Source organism: Mercurialis annua, linkage group LG1-X (assembly GCF_937616625.2).
Source record: "Mercurialis annua linkage group LG1-X, ddMerAnnu1.2, whole genome shotgun sequence".
NCBI classification, from domain to species: domain Eukaryota; kingdom Viridiplantae; phylum Streptophyta; class Magnoliopsida; order Malpighiales; family Euphorbiaceae; genus Mercurialis; species Mercurialis annua.
The window spans coordinates 33928149-33948264 of NC_065570.1; the positions used below are offsets into that span (position 1 = coordinate 33928149).

Sequence of the window (20116 nt, forward strand, 5' to 3'; positions counted from 1 at the left end):
TATTTAGTTACGTTTGTAAACGTTTGGCTTAAATTGCTAAAAGGGGAAACGCTTGGTTTTTGTTTCGTAACGTTTGTAAACGTTTGGCTTAAATTACTAAAAATGGTAAACGTTTGGATTTATTTCGTGACGTTTGTAAACGTTTGGCTTCAATCGCTAAAAAGGTGAAACGTTTGGATTTGTTTCGTAACGTTTTTAAATGTTTGGGCATAAATCGCTAAACTGGTGAAACGTTTGGATTTGTTTCATAATGTTTTAAACGTTCGGCTTTAATCGCTAAAAAGTGGAAACGTTTGGATTTGTTTCGTAACGTTAGTAAACGTTTGGCTTAAATCGCTAAAAAGGTGAAACGTTTGGTTTTGTTTCATAACGTTTGTAAACGTTCGGCTTAAATCACTAAAAAGGTGAAATGTTTGTATTTGTTTTGTAACGTTTGTAAACGTTTGGGTTAAATTGCTAAAAAAGGTGAAACGCTTGGATTTGTTTTTGTAACGTTTGGCTTAAGTTCCCAAAAATTTGAAACGCTAGGATTTGTTACATAATGTTTGTAAACGTTTGGCTTAAATTGCTAAAAAGGTGAAACGCTTGAATTTGTTTTGTAACGTTTCTAAACGTTTGGCTTAAATTGCTAAAAAGGTGAAATGCTTGGTTTTGTTTTGTAACGTTTGTAAAGGTTTGGCTTAAATCGCTAAAAATATGAAACGTTTGGATTTGTTTCGTAACGTTTGGTTTTGTTTCGTAACGTAGGTAAACGTTTGGCTTTAATCGTTGAAAAGGGGAAATGTTTGGATATGTTTCGTAACGTTTTTTGTCGTTTGGCTTAAATTGCTAAAAAGGTGTAACGCTTGGATTTTGTTTTTTGATGAATAGTATGTATATTAATCACAAGGAGTGGTAAAGGACCAGTTCAAAGCCTTCGCACAAGAAGTGGCACACTCATGGTGGCGCACTAGAGGCTATGGTCAAGAGAAAGGCCTAAAAAATCAACACCCCGAAAGGAGAATGCAAATGGGATTTTGATAGAAATCCATGCCTGAATAAGCAAACTCCTTATTACAAAGTTTAAAAATAAAAACTGCTTTATTGAAGCAGTCAAAAATAACACTCTCCTTATCCTGCAACATGTTCTGAAACACTCTATTGTTCCTGTTGCATTTCCAAATTTCCCAGACAACTGGAAACCATAAAATCCTCCACAGATGACAATAATTACCTCTCGAAATAATATATTGAAATTGATGCATGAAATCCACAAACGAAGAAGGGAAAATCCAAACTATGTCCAACTTGCGCAAAATAGCAAACCAAACATCTCTGGCGAAGTCACAATGGATGAAAATATGGTCATGCATCTCCACCACTCCACAAAGTAAACAAATAGAATCATCCACAGAGATAATTGACCGACGTGCCAAAAAATCAAGTGAAGTAACTCGATTATGCATGGCTAACCGAATGAAAAACGTAACTCGTGGCGGAGCTTTCGAATTCCATACCGACATAAAAGGTGTTGTGCAAACTGTATCTTGGTTAGAAGTTGATTAACAATTCCTTTATCATGATATCAAAGAAGCAATTCCAGCACTAGAGTTAACACGCCCAACAGCAGCAGTGTCGTCCCTATTCCTTATCGCGTCGGCAGCGGTGTCACTATCGTTTCCAGCAGCAACAACTGTATTATTTCCTCCATCATCAGCATCAACAACATTTCCGTCACCATTTCCAGCAACAAACCCGACCATAGCAGCTGCAATATTCATCAAACCAGTAGCAGTCCCCAAGATTCAAACAACAGTAGCAACATTGTTATTACGTTCATCAGCAGCGTCAACGACATCTCCATCACCATTTCCAGTAGCAAAATCATCCATATCAGCTGTCTTAATCCTCAAACTAGCAGTAGTGTCATCTAGAATCCGAGAATTGACAGCAGTACTCAAAATCTGAATAATAACAGCCCCTATATTTAAATCAGCAGCAACGTATAACACTCGACCATCATCCATTGAAGGAAAGCGATTGAAACTCCAATCCATGGTTTCATTCTCAGCTAAAAAATGAACCATAGATCCTGCAGTATAAGATTTAGATCGTATATTCCACCAAATATTATCAACTTGTCCTAAATTCTGAGGAATAACATTACAAATTGACGGTAAATCGTTTAATAAAACCAACGCAGCTCCTCTTAACCTTCTTCTCCATCTCCATCCATCTCTCCAAACCACACAAATAGTTGCTTGTTTCTGATTCGAAAAGATTATAAGGACGCGGTAGCAAAAAATCAGAGAGGACCCAAACCACTCCAATTGTCATTCCAAAGGGAAATTGAACACCCATCTCCAACATTGTATTTAAAGTTGTTAATAAAAATACAAGCCTTTTTTATTCCTTTCCAAATGAAGGACATTTTTTTAACATCACCATTCAACAACGAGTTACAATTCGTGATGTTTGAACAACTTGAGATAATATTATACCAAAGCGATTCTCTATTGTTAATTCTCACCTTCCATACCCATTTAAAAAGCAAGCTTTGATTTCTTACTTTAAGATTATGAATACCCAAACCTCCAAGAGACCTTAGACAACACCCTAGAAGAAATATCTCCCTTCCACAAAAAACAAATCATATACGACTCTAATTTGTTTTGAACTGCTCCCGGCATATTGAATAACGACATGAAATAGATAGGCACACTAAAAAGAACCGATTAAATGAGAACTAACCTTCCAGTCGGAGATAATAGAGAACCTTTCCACAAAGCCATACGAGATTTGAATCGTTCAACCACTGGATCCCAAGAGCAAGTAGAGAGCGTCCTGTTCGAGAGAGGAAGCCCTAGATATTTAATAGGAAAATAATCAACTTTGCACCCAACAATCTGCGCCGCATTCACCAAATCATCCTCATTCACATTAATTCCCATAACAGAGCTTTTATGAAAATTAATTTGAAGACCCGATATCAGTTCCAAAGAGCGAAGTATCCGAGTCAATTTCTAAGCTTCTCAACATCATAAGGCATATACAAAATGGTGTCATCTGCAAACTGCAACAGAGATAAAGGGTCATGGTTCTATAAAAAGACCAAACCTCGAGCGAACCCTAACTCTTCCGATTTGTTCAAGATTCATTTCAAACCCTCAACCGCAATGTGAAATAAATAAGGACATATAAATTGATAAAAAGGTAAAACGGTTGGGTTTGTTTCATAACGTTTGTAAACGTTTGGCTTAAAGTGCTAAAAAGGTGAAACGCTTGGTTTTTTTCCGTAACATTTGTAAAGGTTTGGCTTAAATCGCTAAAAATGTGAAACGTTTGGATTTGTTTCGTAGTGTATCAAACATTTGGTTTGGTTTCGTAACGTTTGTAAACGTTTGGCTTAAATCGATAAAAAGGTGAAACGTTTGGATTTATTTTCTAGCGTTTGTAAACGTTTGGCTTAAATTGATAAAAGGTGAAACATTTGGATTTGTTTTTGAAACGTTTGTAAACGTTTGGCTTAAATCGCTAAAAAGGTGAAACGTTTTGATTTGTTTCGTAATATTTGTAAACTTTGTTAAATCGCTAAAATGTTCAACATTTGGATTTGTTTTGTAACGTTTGTAAACATTTGGCTTAAATCGCTAAAAAGGTGCAACGTTTGGATTTTTTCGTAGCGTTTCTAAACGTTTGGCTTAAATCGCTAGAAAGGTGAAACATTTGGATTTGTTTCGTAACGTTTGTAAACGTTTGCTTAAATTGCTAAAAAGGTGAAACGCTTGAATTTTTTCGTAACGTTTGTAAACATTTGGCCTAAATTGCCAAAAAGGTGAAACGCTTGGATTTGTTTCGTAACATTTCTAAACTTTGGCTTAAATCGCTAAAAAGGTGAAACATTTGGACTTGTTTCAAAACCTATGTAAATGTTTGGCTTAAGTCGCCAAAAAGGTGAATAGTTTGGATTTGTTTCGTAACGTTTGTAAACGTTTTGCTTAAATCGCCAAAAAGGTGAAATGTTTGGATTTGTTTCGTAGCGTTTGCAAACGTTTGGCTTAAATTGCTAAAAAGGTGAAACAGTTGGATTTGTTTCGTAACATTTGTAAACGTTTGTCTTTAATTGCTAAAAAGGTGAAACGGTTAGATTTGTTTTGTTATGTTCGTAAACGTTTGGCTTAAATTGCTAAAAAGGTGAAACACTTGGTTTTGTTTCGTCACTTTTGTAAACGTTTGACTTAATTTGCTAAAAATGTGAAACGTTTGAATTTGTTTCGTAACGTTTTAAACGCTTGGTTTTGTTTCGTAACGTTTGTAAACGTTTGGCCTTAATTGCTAAAAAAGTGAAACGTTTAGATTTGTTTCGTAGCGTTTGTAAACGTTCGCTTAAATTGCTAAAAAGGTGAACCATTTGGATTTGTTTCGTATCGTTCGAAAACGTTTGGCTTAAATAGCTAAAAAGGTGAATTGTTTGGATTTATTTCGTAACGTTTGTAAACGTTTGGCTTAAATCGCTAAAAAGGTGAAACATTTGGATTTTTTTCGTAGCGTCTGTAAACGTTTAGCTTAAACCGCTAAAGAGGTGAAAGGTTTGGATTTGTTTCGTTCCGACGTTTGGCTTAAATCGCTAAAAAGGTGAAATGTTTGGATTTGTTTCGTAATGTTTGTCAACGTTTGGCTTGAAATGCTAAAAAGGTGAAACGCTTGGTTTTGTTTCGTAATGTTTGTAAACGTTTGGCTTAAATTGCTAAATATGGGAGACGTTTGGATTTGTTTCTTAACGTTTGTAAAAGTTTGGCTTCAATCGGTAAAAATGTGAAACTTTTGGATTAGTTTCGTAACGTTTTTAAACGTTTGGCTTAAATCGCTAAAAAGGTGAAACGTTTGTATTTATTTCGTAACGCTTTAAACGTTTTGCTTATATCGCTAAAATGGGGAAACGGTTGGATTTGTTTCGTAACGTTTGTAAACGTTTGGCTTAAATCGCTAAAAAGGTGAAACGTTAGGTTTTGTTCCGTAACGTTTGTAAATTTTTTGCTTAAATTGCTAAAAAGGGGAAAGGTTTGGATTTGTTTCGTAGCGTTTGTAAACGCTTGGCTTAAATCGCTAGAAAGGAGAAACGTTTGTATTTGTCTCATACCGATTGTAAACGTTTGGCTTAAATCGCTAAAAAGATGAAACGTTTGGACTTGTTTCAAAACCTTTGTAAATGTTTGGAATAAAGTGGTAAAAAGGTGAAACATTTGGATTTACTTCGTAACGTTTGTAAACGTTTTGCTTAAATCACTAAAAAGGTAAAATGTTTGGATTTGTTTCGTAACGTTTGCAAACGTTTGGCTTAAATTGCTAAAAAGGTGAAACGCTTGGATTTGTTTCGTAACGTTTGTAAACATTTGTCTTTAATTGCTAAAAAGGTGAAACACTTGGATTTGTTTTGTAATGTTCGTAAACGTTTAGCTTAAATTGCTAAAAAGGTGAACAATTGGTTTTGTTTCGTAACTTTTGTAAACGTTTGGCTTAATTCGCTAAAAATGTGAAATGTTTGAATTTGTTTTGTAACGTTTTAAACGTTTGGTTTTGTGTCGTAACGTTTGTAAACGTTTGGCCTTAAACGTTTCGCTTAAATTGCTAAAAAGGTGAAACATTTGGATTTGTTTCGTATTATTTGTAAACGTTTGACTTATATTGCTAAAAAGGTGAAACGTTTGGATTTATTTCGTAACATTTGTAAACGTTTGGCTTAAATTGCTAAAAAGGTGCAACGTTGGGATTTGTTTCGTAGCGTTTGTAAACGTTTTGCTTAAATCGCTAGAAAGGTGAAACATTTGGATTTGTTTCTTACCGTTTGTAAACATTTGGCTTAAATAGCTAAAAAGGTGAAATGTTTGGATTTGTTTCGTAATGTTTGTCAACGTTTGGCTTAATTTGCTTAAAAGGTGAAATGCTCGGTTTTGTTTCGTAATGTTTGTAAACGTTTGGCTTAAATTGCTAAATATGGGAAACGTTTGGATTTGTTTCATAACGTTTGTAAACGTTTGGCTTCAATCGGCAAAAATGTGAAATGTTTGGATTAGTTTCGTAACGTTTTTAAACGTTTGGCTTAAATCGCTAAAAAGGTGAAACGTTTGGATTTATTTCGTAATGCTTTACACCTTTGGCTTATATCGCTCAAATACGGAAATGTTTAGATTTGTTTCGTAACTTTTGTAAACGTTTGACTTAAATCACTAAAAAGGTGAAACGTTAGGTTTTGTTCCGTGACTTAAATCACTAAAAAGGTGAAACGTTAGGTTTTGTTCCGTAACGTGTGTAAATGTTTTGAATAAATTGCTAATAAGGTGAAACGCTTGGATTTGGTTTGTAACGTTTGTAAACGTTTGGCTTAAATTGCTAAAAAGGGGAAACATTTGGATTTGTTTCGCAGCGTTTGTAAACGTTTGGCTTAAATTGCTAGAAAGGTGAAAAGTTTGTATTTGTTTCGTACCGTTTGTAAACGTTTGGCTTAAATCGTTAAAAAGGTGAAACGTTTGGATTTGTTTCGTAACGTTTGTAAACGTTTGGCTTAAATTGCTAAAAAGGCGAAATGCGTGGTTTCGTTTCGTAACGTTTGTAAACATTTGGCTTAAATCTCTAAATATGGGAAACGTTTGGATTGATTTCGTAACGTTTGTATACGTTTGGCTTCAATCGCTAAAAATGTGAAACATTTGGATTTGTTTCGTAACGTTTTTAAACTTTTGGCTTAAATCGCTAAAAAGGTGAAACGTTTGGATTTGTTTCGTAACACTTTAAACGTTTGGCTTAAATCGCTAAAAATGGGGAAACGTTTGGATTTTTTTCGTAATATGTGTAAACGATTGTCTTAAATCGCTAAAAAGGTGAAACGTTTAGTTTTGTTCCGTAACGTTTGTAAATGTTTTGCTTAAATCGCTAAAAAGGTGAAACGCTTGGATTTTATATGTAACGTTTGTAAACGTTTGGCTTAAATTGCTAAAAAGGTGAAACACTTAGATTTATTTCGGAACGTTTGTAAACGTTCAGTTTTGTTTTGTAACGTTTGGATTTGTTTCGTGACGTTTGTAAACGCTTGGCTTAAATTGCAAAAAAGGTGAAACTTTTGGATTTGTTTCGTAACATTTGTAAACGATTGGCTTAAATCGCTAAAAAGGTGATAGGTTTGGATTTGTTTCGCAACGTTTATAAACGTTTGGCTTAAATTGCTAAAAAGGAGAAACACTTGGATTTGTTTCGTAACATTCATAAATGTTTGGCTTAATTTGATAAAAAGGTGAAACGCTTGGATTTATTTTGTAACGTTTGTAAACGTTTGGCTTAAATTGCTAAAAAGGTGAAACGCTTGGATTTGTTTCATAACGTTTGTAAACAATTAGTTTTGTTTTGTAACGTTTGGATATCTTTCGTAACGTTTGTAAACGTTTGGCTTAAATTGCCAAAAAGGCGAAACGTTTGGATTTGTTTCGTAACATTTGTAAACGTTTGGCTTAAATCGCTAAAAAGGTTAGAAGTTTGGGATTTGTTTCGCAACGTTTATAAAAGTTTGGCTTAAACTGCTAAAAAGGGGAAACGCTTGGATTTGTTTTGTAACGTTTTAAACGTTTGGTTTTGTTTTGTAATGTTTATAAACATTTGGCTTAAATCGCAAAAAAGGTGAAACGTCCTGTTTTGTTTTGTAACGTTTTTAAACGTTTGGCTTAACTCGCTAAAAAGGTTAAACATTTTGATTTTTTTCGTAACGTTTGTACACATTTGGCATAAATTGCTAAAACGACGAAACGTTTGGATTTGTTTCGTAACGTTTTTAAACGCTTGGATTTGCCAAAAAGCTGAAACGCTTGGATTTTTTTCGTAACCTTTGTAATCGTTCGGCTTAAATCGCTAAAAAAGTGAAACGGTTGGATTTGTTTCGTAACGTTTCAAACGTTTGGATTTGTTTTGAAACGTTTGGATTTGTTTCGTAACATTTGTAAACGTTTGGCTTGAATCACTAAAAATGTAAAGCGTTTGGATTTATTTCGTAACATTTACAAACGTTTGGTTTTGTTTCGTAACGTTTATAAACGTTTGGCTTGAATCACTAAAATGGGGAAACGTCTGGTGTTGTTTTGTAATGTTTGGATTTGTTTCGTAACGTTTTAAACATTTGGTTTTGTTTCGTAACGGTTGTAAACGTATGGCTTAAATCGCTAAAAAGGTGAAATGTTTGGTTTTGTTTCGTAACGTTTGTAAACTTTGGCTTAAATCACTAAAAAGATGAGACGTTTGTTTTTATTTCGTACATTTGTAAACGTTTGGATTTGTTTGGTAACGTTTTTTTAGTAACGTTTTAAACGTTTGGATTTGTTTCGTAACGTTTGTAAACGTTTTGCATAAATCACTAAAAAGTTGAAACATTTGGATTTGTTTCGTAACGTTTGCAAACGTTTAGCTTTAATCGCTAAAAAGGTGAACCGTTTGGATTTGTTTCGTAACGTTTGGCTTAAATTGCTAAAAGGGTTAAAAGGTTGGATTTGTTTCATAACGTTTGTAAATGTTTGGCTTAAATTGCTAAAAAGGTGAAACGTTTGGATTTGTTTTGTAACGTTTGTAAACATTCGGTTTTGTTTTGTAAACATTCGGTTTTGTAAACGTTTGGATTTGTTTTCGTAACGTTTGGATTTGTTTCGTAACGTTTGTAAATCGCTAAGAAGGTGAAACATTTTATTTTTGTTTCGAAACGTTCGTTCACGTTTGGCTTATATTGCAAAAACGGCGAAATGTTTGGATTTGTTTCGTAACGTTTTTAAACGTTTGGCTTAAATCGTTAAAAAGCTGAAACGCTTGGATTTTTTTCGTAACCTTCGTAAACGTTCGGCTTAAATCGCTAAAAAGGTGAAACGGTTGGATTTGTTACGTATGGATTTGTTTTGAAACGTTTGGATTTGTTTCATAACTTTTATAAACGTTTGGCTTCAATCACTAAAAATGTAAAACGTTTAGATTTGTTTTGTAACGTTTATAAACGTTTGAACTTTTGTTTCGTAACGTTTATAAATGTTTGGCTTAAATAACCAAAATGGGGAAACGTTTTGTGTTATTTTGTAATGTCTGGATTTGTTTCGTAACGTTTTAAACGTTTGGTTTTGTTTCGTAACGTTTGTAAACGTATGGCTTAAATCGCTAAAAAGGTGAAACGTTTGGTTTTGTTTCTTAATGTTTGTAAACGTTTGGCTTAAATCACTAAAAAGGTGAGACGTTTGGTTTTGTTTCGTAACATTTGTAAACGTTTGGATTTGTTTCGTAACGTTTGTTTAGCAACGTCTTAAACGTTTGGATTTGATTTGTAACGTTTGTAAACGTTTGGCTTAAATCGCTAAAAAGGTGAAACGTTTGGATTTGTTTCGTAACGTTTGTTAACGTTTGGATTTGTTTCGTAACATTTGTAAATCTTTGACTTAAATTGCGAAAAAGGAGAAACGCTTGGATTTGTTTTGTAACGTTTTGAACGTTTGGTTTTGTTTCGTAATGTTTGTAAATGTTTGGCTTAAATCGCAAAAAAGGTGAAACTAACTGTTTTGTTTCGTAACGTTTGTAAACATTTGGCTTAAATCACTAAGAAGGTGAAATATTTTATTTTTGTTTCGAAACGTTCGTTCACGTTTGGCTTAAATTGCAAAAACGGCGAAATGTTTGGATTTGTTTCGTAACGTTTTTAAACGTTTGGCTTAAATCGTTATAAAGCTGAAACGCTTGGATTTTTTCGTAACCTTTTTAAACGTTCGGCTTAAATCCCTAGAAAGGTGAAACGGTTGGATTTGTTTCGTAACGTTTTAAACGTTTGGATTTGTTTTGTAACTTTTGCAAACGTTTGGCTTCAATCAGTAAAAACGTAAAACGTTTGGATTTGTTTCGTAACGTTTACAGACGTTTGGTTTTTTTTCGTAACGTTTATAAACGTTTGGCTTAAATCACAAAAATGGGGAAACGTTCTGTGTTGTTTTGTAATGTTTTTATTCGTTTCGTAATGTTTTAAATGTTTGGTTTTGTTTCGTAACATTTGTAAATGTATGGCTTAAATCGCTAAAAAGGTGAAACGTTTGGTTTTGTTTCGTAACATTTGTAAACATTTGGCTTATATCACTAAAAAGGTGAGACGTTTGGTTTTGTTATGTTATATTTGTACCGTTTGAATTTGTTTCGTAACGTTTGTTTAGTAACATTTTATACGCTTGGATTTGTTTCGTAATGTTTGTAAACGTTTGGCTTAAATCACTAAAAAGGTGAAACGTTTGGATTTGTTGCGTAACGTTTGTAAACGTTTGGCTTAAATCGCTAAAAAGGTGAAATGTTTGGATTTGTTTCTTAATGTTTGTAAATGTTTGGCTTAAATTGCTAAAAAGGTGAAACACTTGGATTTGTTTTGTAACGTTTGTAAACGTTTGGCTTAAATTGCTAAAAAGGTAAAACGCTTGGATTTGTTTCGTAACGTTTGTAAACGTTTGGTTTTGTTTTGTAACGTTTGGATTTGTTTCGTAACGTTTGTAAACGTTTGGCATAAATTTCTATAGAGGGGAAACGTTTAGATTTGTTTTGGAACATTTGTAAACGTTTGGTTTAAATCGCTAAAAAGGTGAAAGGTTTGGATTTGTTTCGAAACGTTTATAAATGTTTGTCTTAAATTGCTAAAAAGGTTAAACGCTTGGATTTTTTTGTAACGTTTTAAACGTTTGGTTTTGTTTCGTAATGTATGTAAATGTTTGGCTTAAATTGCAAAAAAGGTGAAACGTCCTGTTTTGTTTTGTAACGTTTGTAAACATTTGGCTTATATCGCTAAAAAGGTGAAACATTTTGATTTGTTTCGTAACGTTTGTACACGTTTGGCTTAAATTTCTAAAAAGGCGAAACGTTTGGATTTGTTTCGTAACGTTTTTAAAAATTTGGCTTAAATCGCTAAAAAAGGTGAAACGGTTGGATTTGTTTCGTAACATTATAAACGTTTGGATTTGTTTTGTAACTTTTGTAAACGTTTGGCTTCAATCACTAAAAATGTAAAACGTTTGGATTTGTTTCATAACGTTTATAAGCGTTTGGTTTTGTTTCGTAACGTTTATAAACGTTTGGCTTAAATCACAAAAATGGGGAAACGTTTGGTGTTGTTTTGTAATGTTTTTATTAGTTTCGTAACGTTTTAAACGTTTGTTTTTGTTTCGTAGCGTTTGTAAATGTATGGCTTAAATCGCTAAAAAGGTGAAACGTTTGGTTTTGTTTCGTAATGTTTGTAAAAATTTGGCTTAAATCACTAAAAAGGTGAGACGTTTGGTTTTGTTTTGTTACATTTGTACCGTTTTGATTTGTTTCGAAACGTTTGTTTAGTAACGTTTTAAACGTTTGGATTTGTTTCGTAACGTTTGTAAACGTTTGGCTTAAATCACTAAAAAGGTGAAACGTTTGGATTTGTTGCGTAACGTTTGTAAATGTTTGGCTTAAATCACTAAAAAGGTGAAACGTTTGGATTTATTTCGTAACGCTTTACACGTTTGGCTTATATCGCTAAAATACGGAAACATTTAGATTTGTTTCGTAACTTTTGTAAACGTTTGACTTAAATCACTAAAAAGGCGAAGCGTTAGGTTTTGTTCCGTAACGTTTGTAAATGTTTTGCATAAATTGCTAAAAAGATGAAACGCTTTGATTTGGTTTGTAACGTTTGTAAACATTTGGCTTAAATTGCTAAAAAGGGGAAACATTTGGATTTGTTTCGTAGCGTTTGTCAACGTTTGGCTTAAATTGCTAGAAAGGTGAAAAGTTTGTATTTGTTTCGTACCGTTTGTAAACGTTTGGCTTAAATCGTTAAAAACGTGAAACATTTGGATTTGTTTCGTAACGTTTGTAAACGATTGTCTTAAATTGCTAAAAAGGTGAAACGCTTGGTTTCGTTTTGTAACGTTTGTAAACATTTGGCTTAAATTTCTAAATATGGGAAACGTTTGGATTTGTTTCGTAACGTTTGGCTTCAATAGCTAAAAATGTGAAACGTTTGGATTTGCTTCGTAACGTTTTTAAACGTTTGGCTTAAATCGCTAAAAAGGGGAAACGTTTGGATTTGTTTCGTAACGCTTTAAACGTTTGGCTTAAATCGCTAAAAATGGGGAAACATTTGGATTTGTTTCGTAACGTGTGTAAACGATTGTCTTAAATCGCTAAAAAGGAGTAACGTTTGGTTTTGTTCCGTAACGTTTGTAAATGTTTTGCTTAAATCGATAAAAATGTGAAACGCTTGGATTTTATTTGTAACGTTTGTAAACGTTTGGCTTAAATTGCTTAAAAGGTGAAACGCTTGGATTAATTTCGTAACGTTTGTAAACGTTCAGTTTTGTTTTGTAACGTTTGGATTTGTTTCGTGACGTTTGTAAACGTTTGGCTTAAATTGTAAAAAAGGTGAAATTTTTGGATTTGTTTCGTAACATTTGTAAACGATTGGCTTAAATCGCTCAAAAGGTGATAGGTTTGGATTTGTTTCGCGACGTGTATAAACGTTTGGCTTAAATTGCTAAAAAGAAGAAACGCTTGGATTTGTTTCGTAACATTCATAAATGTTTGGCTTAATTTGCTAAAAAGGTGAAACGCTTGGATTTGTCTTGTAACGTTTGTAAACGTTTGGCTTAAATTTCTAAAAAGGTGAAACGCTTGGATTTGTTTCATAACGTTTGTAAACAATTAGTTTTGTTTTGTAACGTTTGGATTTCTTTCGTAACGTTTGTAAACGTTTGGCTTAAATTGCCAAAAAGGTGAAACGTTTGGATTTGTTTCGTGACATTTGTAAACGTTTGGCCTAAATCGCTAAAAAGGTGAAAGGTTTGGATTTGTTTCGCAGCGTTTGTAAATGTTTGACTTAAATTGCTAAAAAGGGGAAACGCTTGGATTTGTTTTGTAACGTTTTAAATGTTTGGTTTTGTTTCGTAATGTTTGTAAACGTTTGGCTTAATTCGCAAAAAAGGTGAAACGTCCTGTTTTGTTTTGTAACGTTTTTAAACGTTTGGCTTAAATCGCTAAAAAGGTTAAACATTTTGATTTTTTTCGTAACGTTTGTACACATTTGGCATAAATTGCTAAAACCACCAAATGTTTGCATTTCTTTCGTAACTTTTTTAAAAGTTTGGCTTAAATCTTTAAAAAGCTGAAACGCTTGGATTTTTTTCGTAACCTTTGTAAATGTTCGGCTTAAATCGCTAAAAAGGTGAAACGGTTGGATTTGTTTTGTAACGTTTCAAACGTTTGGATTTGTTTTGAAACGTTTGGATTTGTTTCGTAACATTTGTAAACGTTTGGCTTGAATCACTAAAAATGTAAAGCGTTTGGATTTATTTCGTAAAGTTTACAAACGTTTGGTTTTGTTTCGTAACGTTTATAAATGTTAGGCTTAAATCACCAAAATGGGGAAATGTTTTGTGTTATTTTGTAATGTTTGGATTTGTTTCGTAACGTTTTAAACGTTTGATTTTTTTCGTAATGTTTGTAAACGTATGGCTTAAATCGCTAAAAAGGTGAAACGTTTGGTTTTGTTTCTTAATGTTTGTAAACGTTTGGCTTAAATCACTAAAAAGGTGAGACGTTTGGTTTTGTTTCGTAACATTTGTAAACGTTTGGATTTGTTTCGTAACGTTTGTTTAACAACGTTTTAAACGTTTGGATTTGTTCCGTAACGTTTGTAAACGTTTGGCTTAAATCGCTAAAAAGGTGAAATGTTTGGATTTGCTTCGTAACGTTTGTTAACGTTTGGCTTAAATCGCTAAAAAGGGGAAACGTTTGGATTTGTTTCGTAATGTTTGTAAATGTTTGACTTAAATTGCTAAAAAGGAGAAACGCTTGGATTTGTTTTGTAACGTTTTAAACGTTTGGTTTTGTTTCGTAATGTTTGTAAATGTTTGGTTTAAATCGCAAAAAAGGTGAAAAATCCTGTTTTGTTTTGTAACGTTTGTAAACGTTTGGCTTAAATTGGTAAAATGGTGAAACATTTTTATTTTTTCCGTAACGTTTGTACACGTTTGACTTAAATTGCTAAAACGACGAAACGCTTGTATTGGTTTCGTAACGTTTTTAAACGTTTGGCTTAAATCTTTAAAAAGATGAAATGCTTGGATTTTTTTGTAACCTTTATAAACGTTCGGCTTAAATCCCTAGAAAGGTGAAACGGTTGGATTCGTTTCGTAACGTTTTAAACGTTTGAATTTGTTTTGAAACGTTTGGATTTGTTTTGTAACTTTTGTAAACGTTTGGATTTGTTTCGTAACGTTTACAAACGTTTGGTTTTGTTTCGTAACGTTTATAAACGTTTGGCTTAAATCACAAAAATGGGGAAACGTTTGGTGTTTTTTTTGTAACATTTTTATTTGTTTCGTAATGTTTGTAAAAATTTGGCTTAAATCACTAAAAAGGTGAAACGTTTGGTTTTGTTTTGTTACATTTGTACCGTTTGGATTTGTTTTGTAACGTTTGTTTAGTAACGTTTTAAACGTTTGGATTTGTTTCGTAACGTTTGTAAACGTTTCGCTTAAATCACTAAAAAGGTGAAACGTTTGGATTTGTTGCGTAACGTTTGTAAATGTTTAGTTTAAATCGCTAAAAAGGTGAAATGTTTGGATTTGTTTCATAACATTTGTAAATGTTTGGCTTAAATTGCTAAAAAGGTTAAACGCTTGGACTTGTATCATAACGTTTGTAAACGTTTGGCTTAAATTGCTAAAATGGTAAAACGCTTGGATTTGTTTCGTAACGTTTGTAAACGTTCGGTTTTGTTTTGTAACGTTTGGATTTGTTTCGTAACGTTTGTAAACGTTTGGCTAAAATTGCTAAAGAGGTGAAACGTTTAGATTTGTTTCGTAACATTTATAAACGTTTGGCTTAAATTGCTAAGAAGGTGAAAGGTTTGGATTTGTTTCGAAACGTTTATAAATGTTTGGCTGAAATTGCTAAAAAGGTTAAACGCTTGGATTTGTTTCGTAACGTTTTAAACGTTTGGATTTGTTTTGAAACGTTTGGATTTGTTTTGTAACTTTTGTAAACGTTTGGCTTCAATCACTAAAAATGTAAAACGTTTGGATTTGTTTCGCAACGTTTACAAACGTTTTGGATTCATAAAGTTTATAAACGTTTGGCTTAAATCACTAATATGCGGAAACATTTGGTGTTGTTTTGTAATGATTGGATTTGTTTCGTAACGTTTGAAAAACGTATGGCTTAAATCGCTAAAAAGGTGAAACGTTTGGTTTTGTTTCGTAACGTTTGTAAACGTTTGGCTTAAATCCCTAAAAAGGTGAGAAGTTTGGTTTTGTTTCGTAACATTTGTAAACGTTTGGATTTGTTTCGTAACGTTTGTAAATGTTTGGCTTAAATCGCTAAAAAGGTAAAACTTTTGGATTTGTTTCATAACGTTTGTAAACGTTTGGCTTAAATGGCTAAACAGGTGAAACGCTTGGATTTGTTTTGTAACGTTTGTAAACGTTTGGCTTAAATTAATAAAAAGGTTAAACTCTTGGATTTATTTCGTAATGTTTGTAAACGATTGGCTTAAATTGCTAAAAAGGTGAAAATTGTGGATTTGTTTCGTAACTTTTGTATTGGATTAAATTGCTAAAAAGGTGAAACCTATGGATCTGTTTCTTGCGTTTGTAAACGTTTGGCTTAAATCGCTTAAAAGGTGAAATGTTTGGATTTGTTTCGTAACCTTTGCAAACGTTTGGCTTAAATTGCTAAAAAGATGAAACGCTTGGATTTGTTTCTTAACATTCATAAATGTTTGGCTTAATTTGCTAAAAAGGTGAAACGCTTGGATTTGTTTTGTAACGTTTGTAAACGTTTGGCTTAAATTTCCAAAAAGGTGAAACGTTTGGATTTGTTTCGTGACATTTGTAAACGTTTGGCCTAAATCGCTAAAAAGGTGAAAGGTTTGGATTTGTTTCGCAACGTTTATAAACGTTTGACTTAAATTGCTAAAAAGGGGAAACACTTGGATTTGTTTTGTAACGTTTTAAACGTTTGGTTTTGTTTCGTAATGTTTGTAAACGTTTGGCTTAAATCGCAAAAAAGGTGAAACGTCCTGTTTTGTTTTGTAACGTTTTTAAACGTTTGGCTTAAATCGCTAAAAAGGTTAAATATTTTGATTTTTTTCGTAACGTTTGTACACATTTGGCATAAATTGCTAAAACGACCAAACGTTTGGATTTCTTTCATAACTTTTTTAAATGTTTGGCTTAAATCTTTAATAAGCTGAAACGCTTGGATTTTTTTCGTAACCTTTGTAAACGTTTGGCTTAAATCGCTAAAAAGGTGAAACGGTTGGATTTGTTTTGTAACGTTTCAAACGTTTGGATTTGTTTCGTAACATTTGTAAACGTTTGGCTTGAATCACTAAAAATGTAAAGCGTTTGGATTTATTTCGTAACGTTTACAAACATTTGGTTTTGTTTCGTAACGTTTATAAACGTTAGGCTTAAATCACCAAAATGGGGAAACGTTTTGTGTTATTTTGTAATGTTTGGATTTGTTTCGTAACGTTTTAAACGTTTGTAAACGTATGGCTTAAATCGCTAAAAAGGTGAAATGTTTGGTTTTGTTTCGTAACGTTTGTAAACGTTTGGCTTAAATCACTAAGAAGGTGAGATGATTGGTTTTTTTCCGTATCATTTGTAAACGTTTGGATTTGTTTCGTAACGTTTGTTTAGTAACGTTTTATACGTTTGGATTTATTTCGTAACGTTTGTAAACGTTTGGCATAAATTTCTAAAAAGGCGAAATGTTTGGATTTGTTTCGTAACGTTTGTAAACGTTTGGCCTAAATCGCTCAAAAGACGAAACGTTTGGATTTGTTTCGTACCGTTTATAAACGTTTGGCTTAAATCGCTCAAAAGGTGAAATGTTTGGATTTGTTTCGTACCGTTTATAAACGTTTGACTTAAATCGCTAAAAAGGTGAAACGTTTGGATTTGTTTCGTAACGTTTGTAAATGGTAAGCTTAAATTGCTAAAAAGAAGAAACGATTGGTTTTGTTTCGTCATGTTTGTAAACGTTTCGCTTAAATCGCCCAAAAGGTGAAAAGTTTGGATTTGTTTCGTAACGTTTGTAAACGTTTGGCTTAAATCGCTAAAAAGGGGAAACATTTGGATTTGTTTCGTATCGTTTGTAAACGTTTGGCTTAAATCACTAAAAAGGTGACACGTTTGAATTTTTTTTGTAACCTTTGTAAACGTTTGGCTTAAATTGCTAAAAAGGTGAAACGCTTTGATTTGTTTCGTAAAGTTTGTATACGTTTGGCTTAAATTTCTAAAAAGGAGAAACACTTTGATTTGTTTCGTATCGTTTGTAAACGTTTGACTTAAATTGCTTAAAATGGGAAACGTTTGGATTTGTTTCGTAGCGTTTATAAACGTTTGGCTTAAATCGCTCGAAAGGGAAACGTTTGGATTTTTTTCGTACCGTTTGTAAACCTTTGGCCTAAATCCCTAAAAAGGTGAAATGTTTGGATTTGTTTCGCAATGTTTGTAAACGTTTAGCTTATATTGTTAAAAAGGTTGAAACGTTGGATTTGTTTTGTAATGTTTGTAAACGTTTTGCTTAAATTGCTTAAAAGGTGAAACGCTTGGTTTTGTTTCGAAACATTTGTAAACGTTTGTCTTAAATTGCTAAAAATGGGAAACGTTTGGATTTGTTTCGTAATGTTTGTAAACGTTTGGCTTCAATCGCTAAAAAGGTGAAACGTTTGGAATTGTTTCGTAATGTTTATAAACGTTTGACTTAAATCGCTAAAAAGGTGAAACGTTCAGATTTGTTTCGTATTGTTTATTAACGTTTGGCTTAAATCGCTAAAAAGGTGAAACGATTGGATTCGTTTCGAAACGTTTGTAAATGTTTGGCTTAAATCGCTAAAAAGGGGAAACATTCGGATTTGTTTCGTATCGTTTGTAAACGTTTGGCTTAAATAGATAAAAAGGCGAAACGTGTGGATTTGTTTCGTAACGTTTATAAACGTTTGGCTTAAATTGCTCAAAAGGTGAAACTTTTGGATTTAATCGTAACGTTTATAAACGTTTGGTTTAAATCGCTAAAAAGGTTTTGTTTCGTAATGTTTGTAACTGTTTGGCTTAAATTGCTAAAAAGGTGAAACAAAACCAAACAAATCAAACGTATGGATTTTTTACGTATCCTTTGTAAACGTTTGACTTAAATTGCTGAAAAGGTGAAACGCTTTGATTTGTTTCGTAACGTTTGTATACGTTTGGCTTAAATTGCTAAAAAGGAAAAACACTTGGATTTGTTTCGTATCGTTTGTAAACGTTTGACTTAAATTGCTAAAAAAGTGAAATGTTTGGATTTGTTTCGTAGCATTTATAAACGTTTGCCTAAATAGCTCAAAAGGGAAACGTTTGGATTTGTTTCGTACCGTTTGTAAACCTTTGGCTTAAATCACTTAAAAGGTAAACATTTGGATTTGTGTCGTAATGTTTGTAAACGTTTAGCTTAAATTGCTAAAAAGGTGGAAACGCTTGGATTTGTTTCGTAACGTTTATAAATGTTTTGCTTAAATTCCTAAAAAGGTGAAACGCTTGGTTTTGTTTCGTAACGTTTGTAAACGTTTGGCTTAAATTTCTAAAAATGGGAAACGTTTAGATTTGTTTCGTTATGTTTGTAAACGTTTTGCTTAAATCGCTAAAAAGGTGAAACGTTTGGAATTGTTTCGTAACGTTTGTAAATATTTGGCTTAAATTGCTAGGAAGGTGAAATGTTTGGATTTGTTTAGTAACGTTTTAAACGATTGGCTTAAATCGCTAAAATGGGGAAACGTTTGAATTTGTTTCGTAACGTTTGTAAACGTTTGGCTAAAATTGCTAAAAAGGTGAAACGTTTGGTTTTCTTTCGTAACGTTTGTAAACGTTATGCTTAAATCGCTAAAAAGGTGAAACGCTTGGATTTGTTTCGTAACGTTTGTAAACGTTTGGCTTAAATTGCTAAAAAGGTGAAACACTTGGATTTGTTTCGTAACGTTTGTAAACATTTGGCTTAAATTGCTAGAAAGGTGAAACGCTTGGATTTGCGTCGCAACGTTTGTAAACGTTTGGCTTCAATTGCTAAAAAGGTGAAACGCTTGGATTTGTTTCTTAACCCTTGTAAACTTTTGGCTTTAGTCGCTAAAAATGTGAAACGTTTGGATTATTTTCGTAACGTTTGTAAACGTTTGGCTTAAATTGCTAAAAAGGTGAAACTCTTGGATTTGTTTCGTAACCTTTGTAAATGTTTGGCTCAAAATTCTAAAAAGGTGAAACGCTTGGATTTGTTTTGTAACGTTTGTGAGCGTTTGACTTACATTGCTAAAAAGGTGAAACGTAAGGGGAAACGTTTAGATTTGCATCGTACCGTTTGTAAACGTTTGGCTTAAATCGCTAAAAAGGCAAAATATATGGATTTGTTTCGTAACGTTTGTCAACATTTGGCATAAATTTCTAAAAAGGTGAAACATTTGGATTTGTTTCGTAACGTTTGTAAGCGTTTGACTTAAATTGCTAAAAAGGTGAAACGCTTGGATTTGTTTCATAACGTTTGTAAACATTTGGCTTACATTGCTAAAAGGGTGAAACGTAAGATGAAACATTTTGATTTGTTTCGTACCGTTTGTAAATGTTTGGCTTAAATCGCTAAAAAGGCAAAAAAAACTGGATTTGTTTCGTAATGTTTGTAGACGTTTGGCATAAATCGCTAAAAAAGTGAAACGTTTGGATTTGTTTCGTAATATATCAAACGTGTGGCTTAAATCGCGAAAAAGAGGAAACGTTTGGATTTGTTTCCTAACGTTTGTAAACGTCTGTCTTAAATTGCTAAAAATGTGAAACGATTGGATTTGTTTTTTAATATTTGTAAACGTTTAGCTTAAATTGCTATAAAGGTGAAACACTTGGTTTTGTTTCCAAAAGTTTGTAAAGGTTTGGCTTAAATTGCTAAAAATGGGAAACGTTTGGATTTGTTTCGTAACATTTTAAACATTTGGTTTTGTTTCGTAACGTAAATGTTTGGCATAAATCTCTAAAAAGGTGATACGTTTGGATTTGTTTCGTAACGTTTTAAACGTTTGGCTTAAATCGCTGAAAAGGTA

At 32.9% G+C, this 20116-nt stretch overlaps 1 protein-coding gene across 1 annotated transcript in view; it reads left to right on the forward strand.

The window, feature by feature from the left end:
• The first annotated feature begins 3035 nt into the window (after positions 1–3035).
• LOC126668415 (uncharacterized) overlaps positions 3036–20116 on the forward strand; it is a 53113-nt gene continuing 36032 nt past the window's right edge. The window contains exon 1 of the mRNA XM_056104385.1: positions 3036–3076. Within this exon, the coding sequence (XP_055960360.1) occupies positions 3036–3076 (41 nt within the window). The remainder of the gene's footprint in view (positions 3077–20116) is intronic.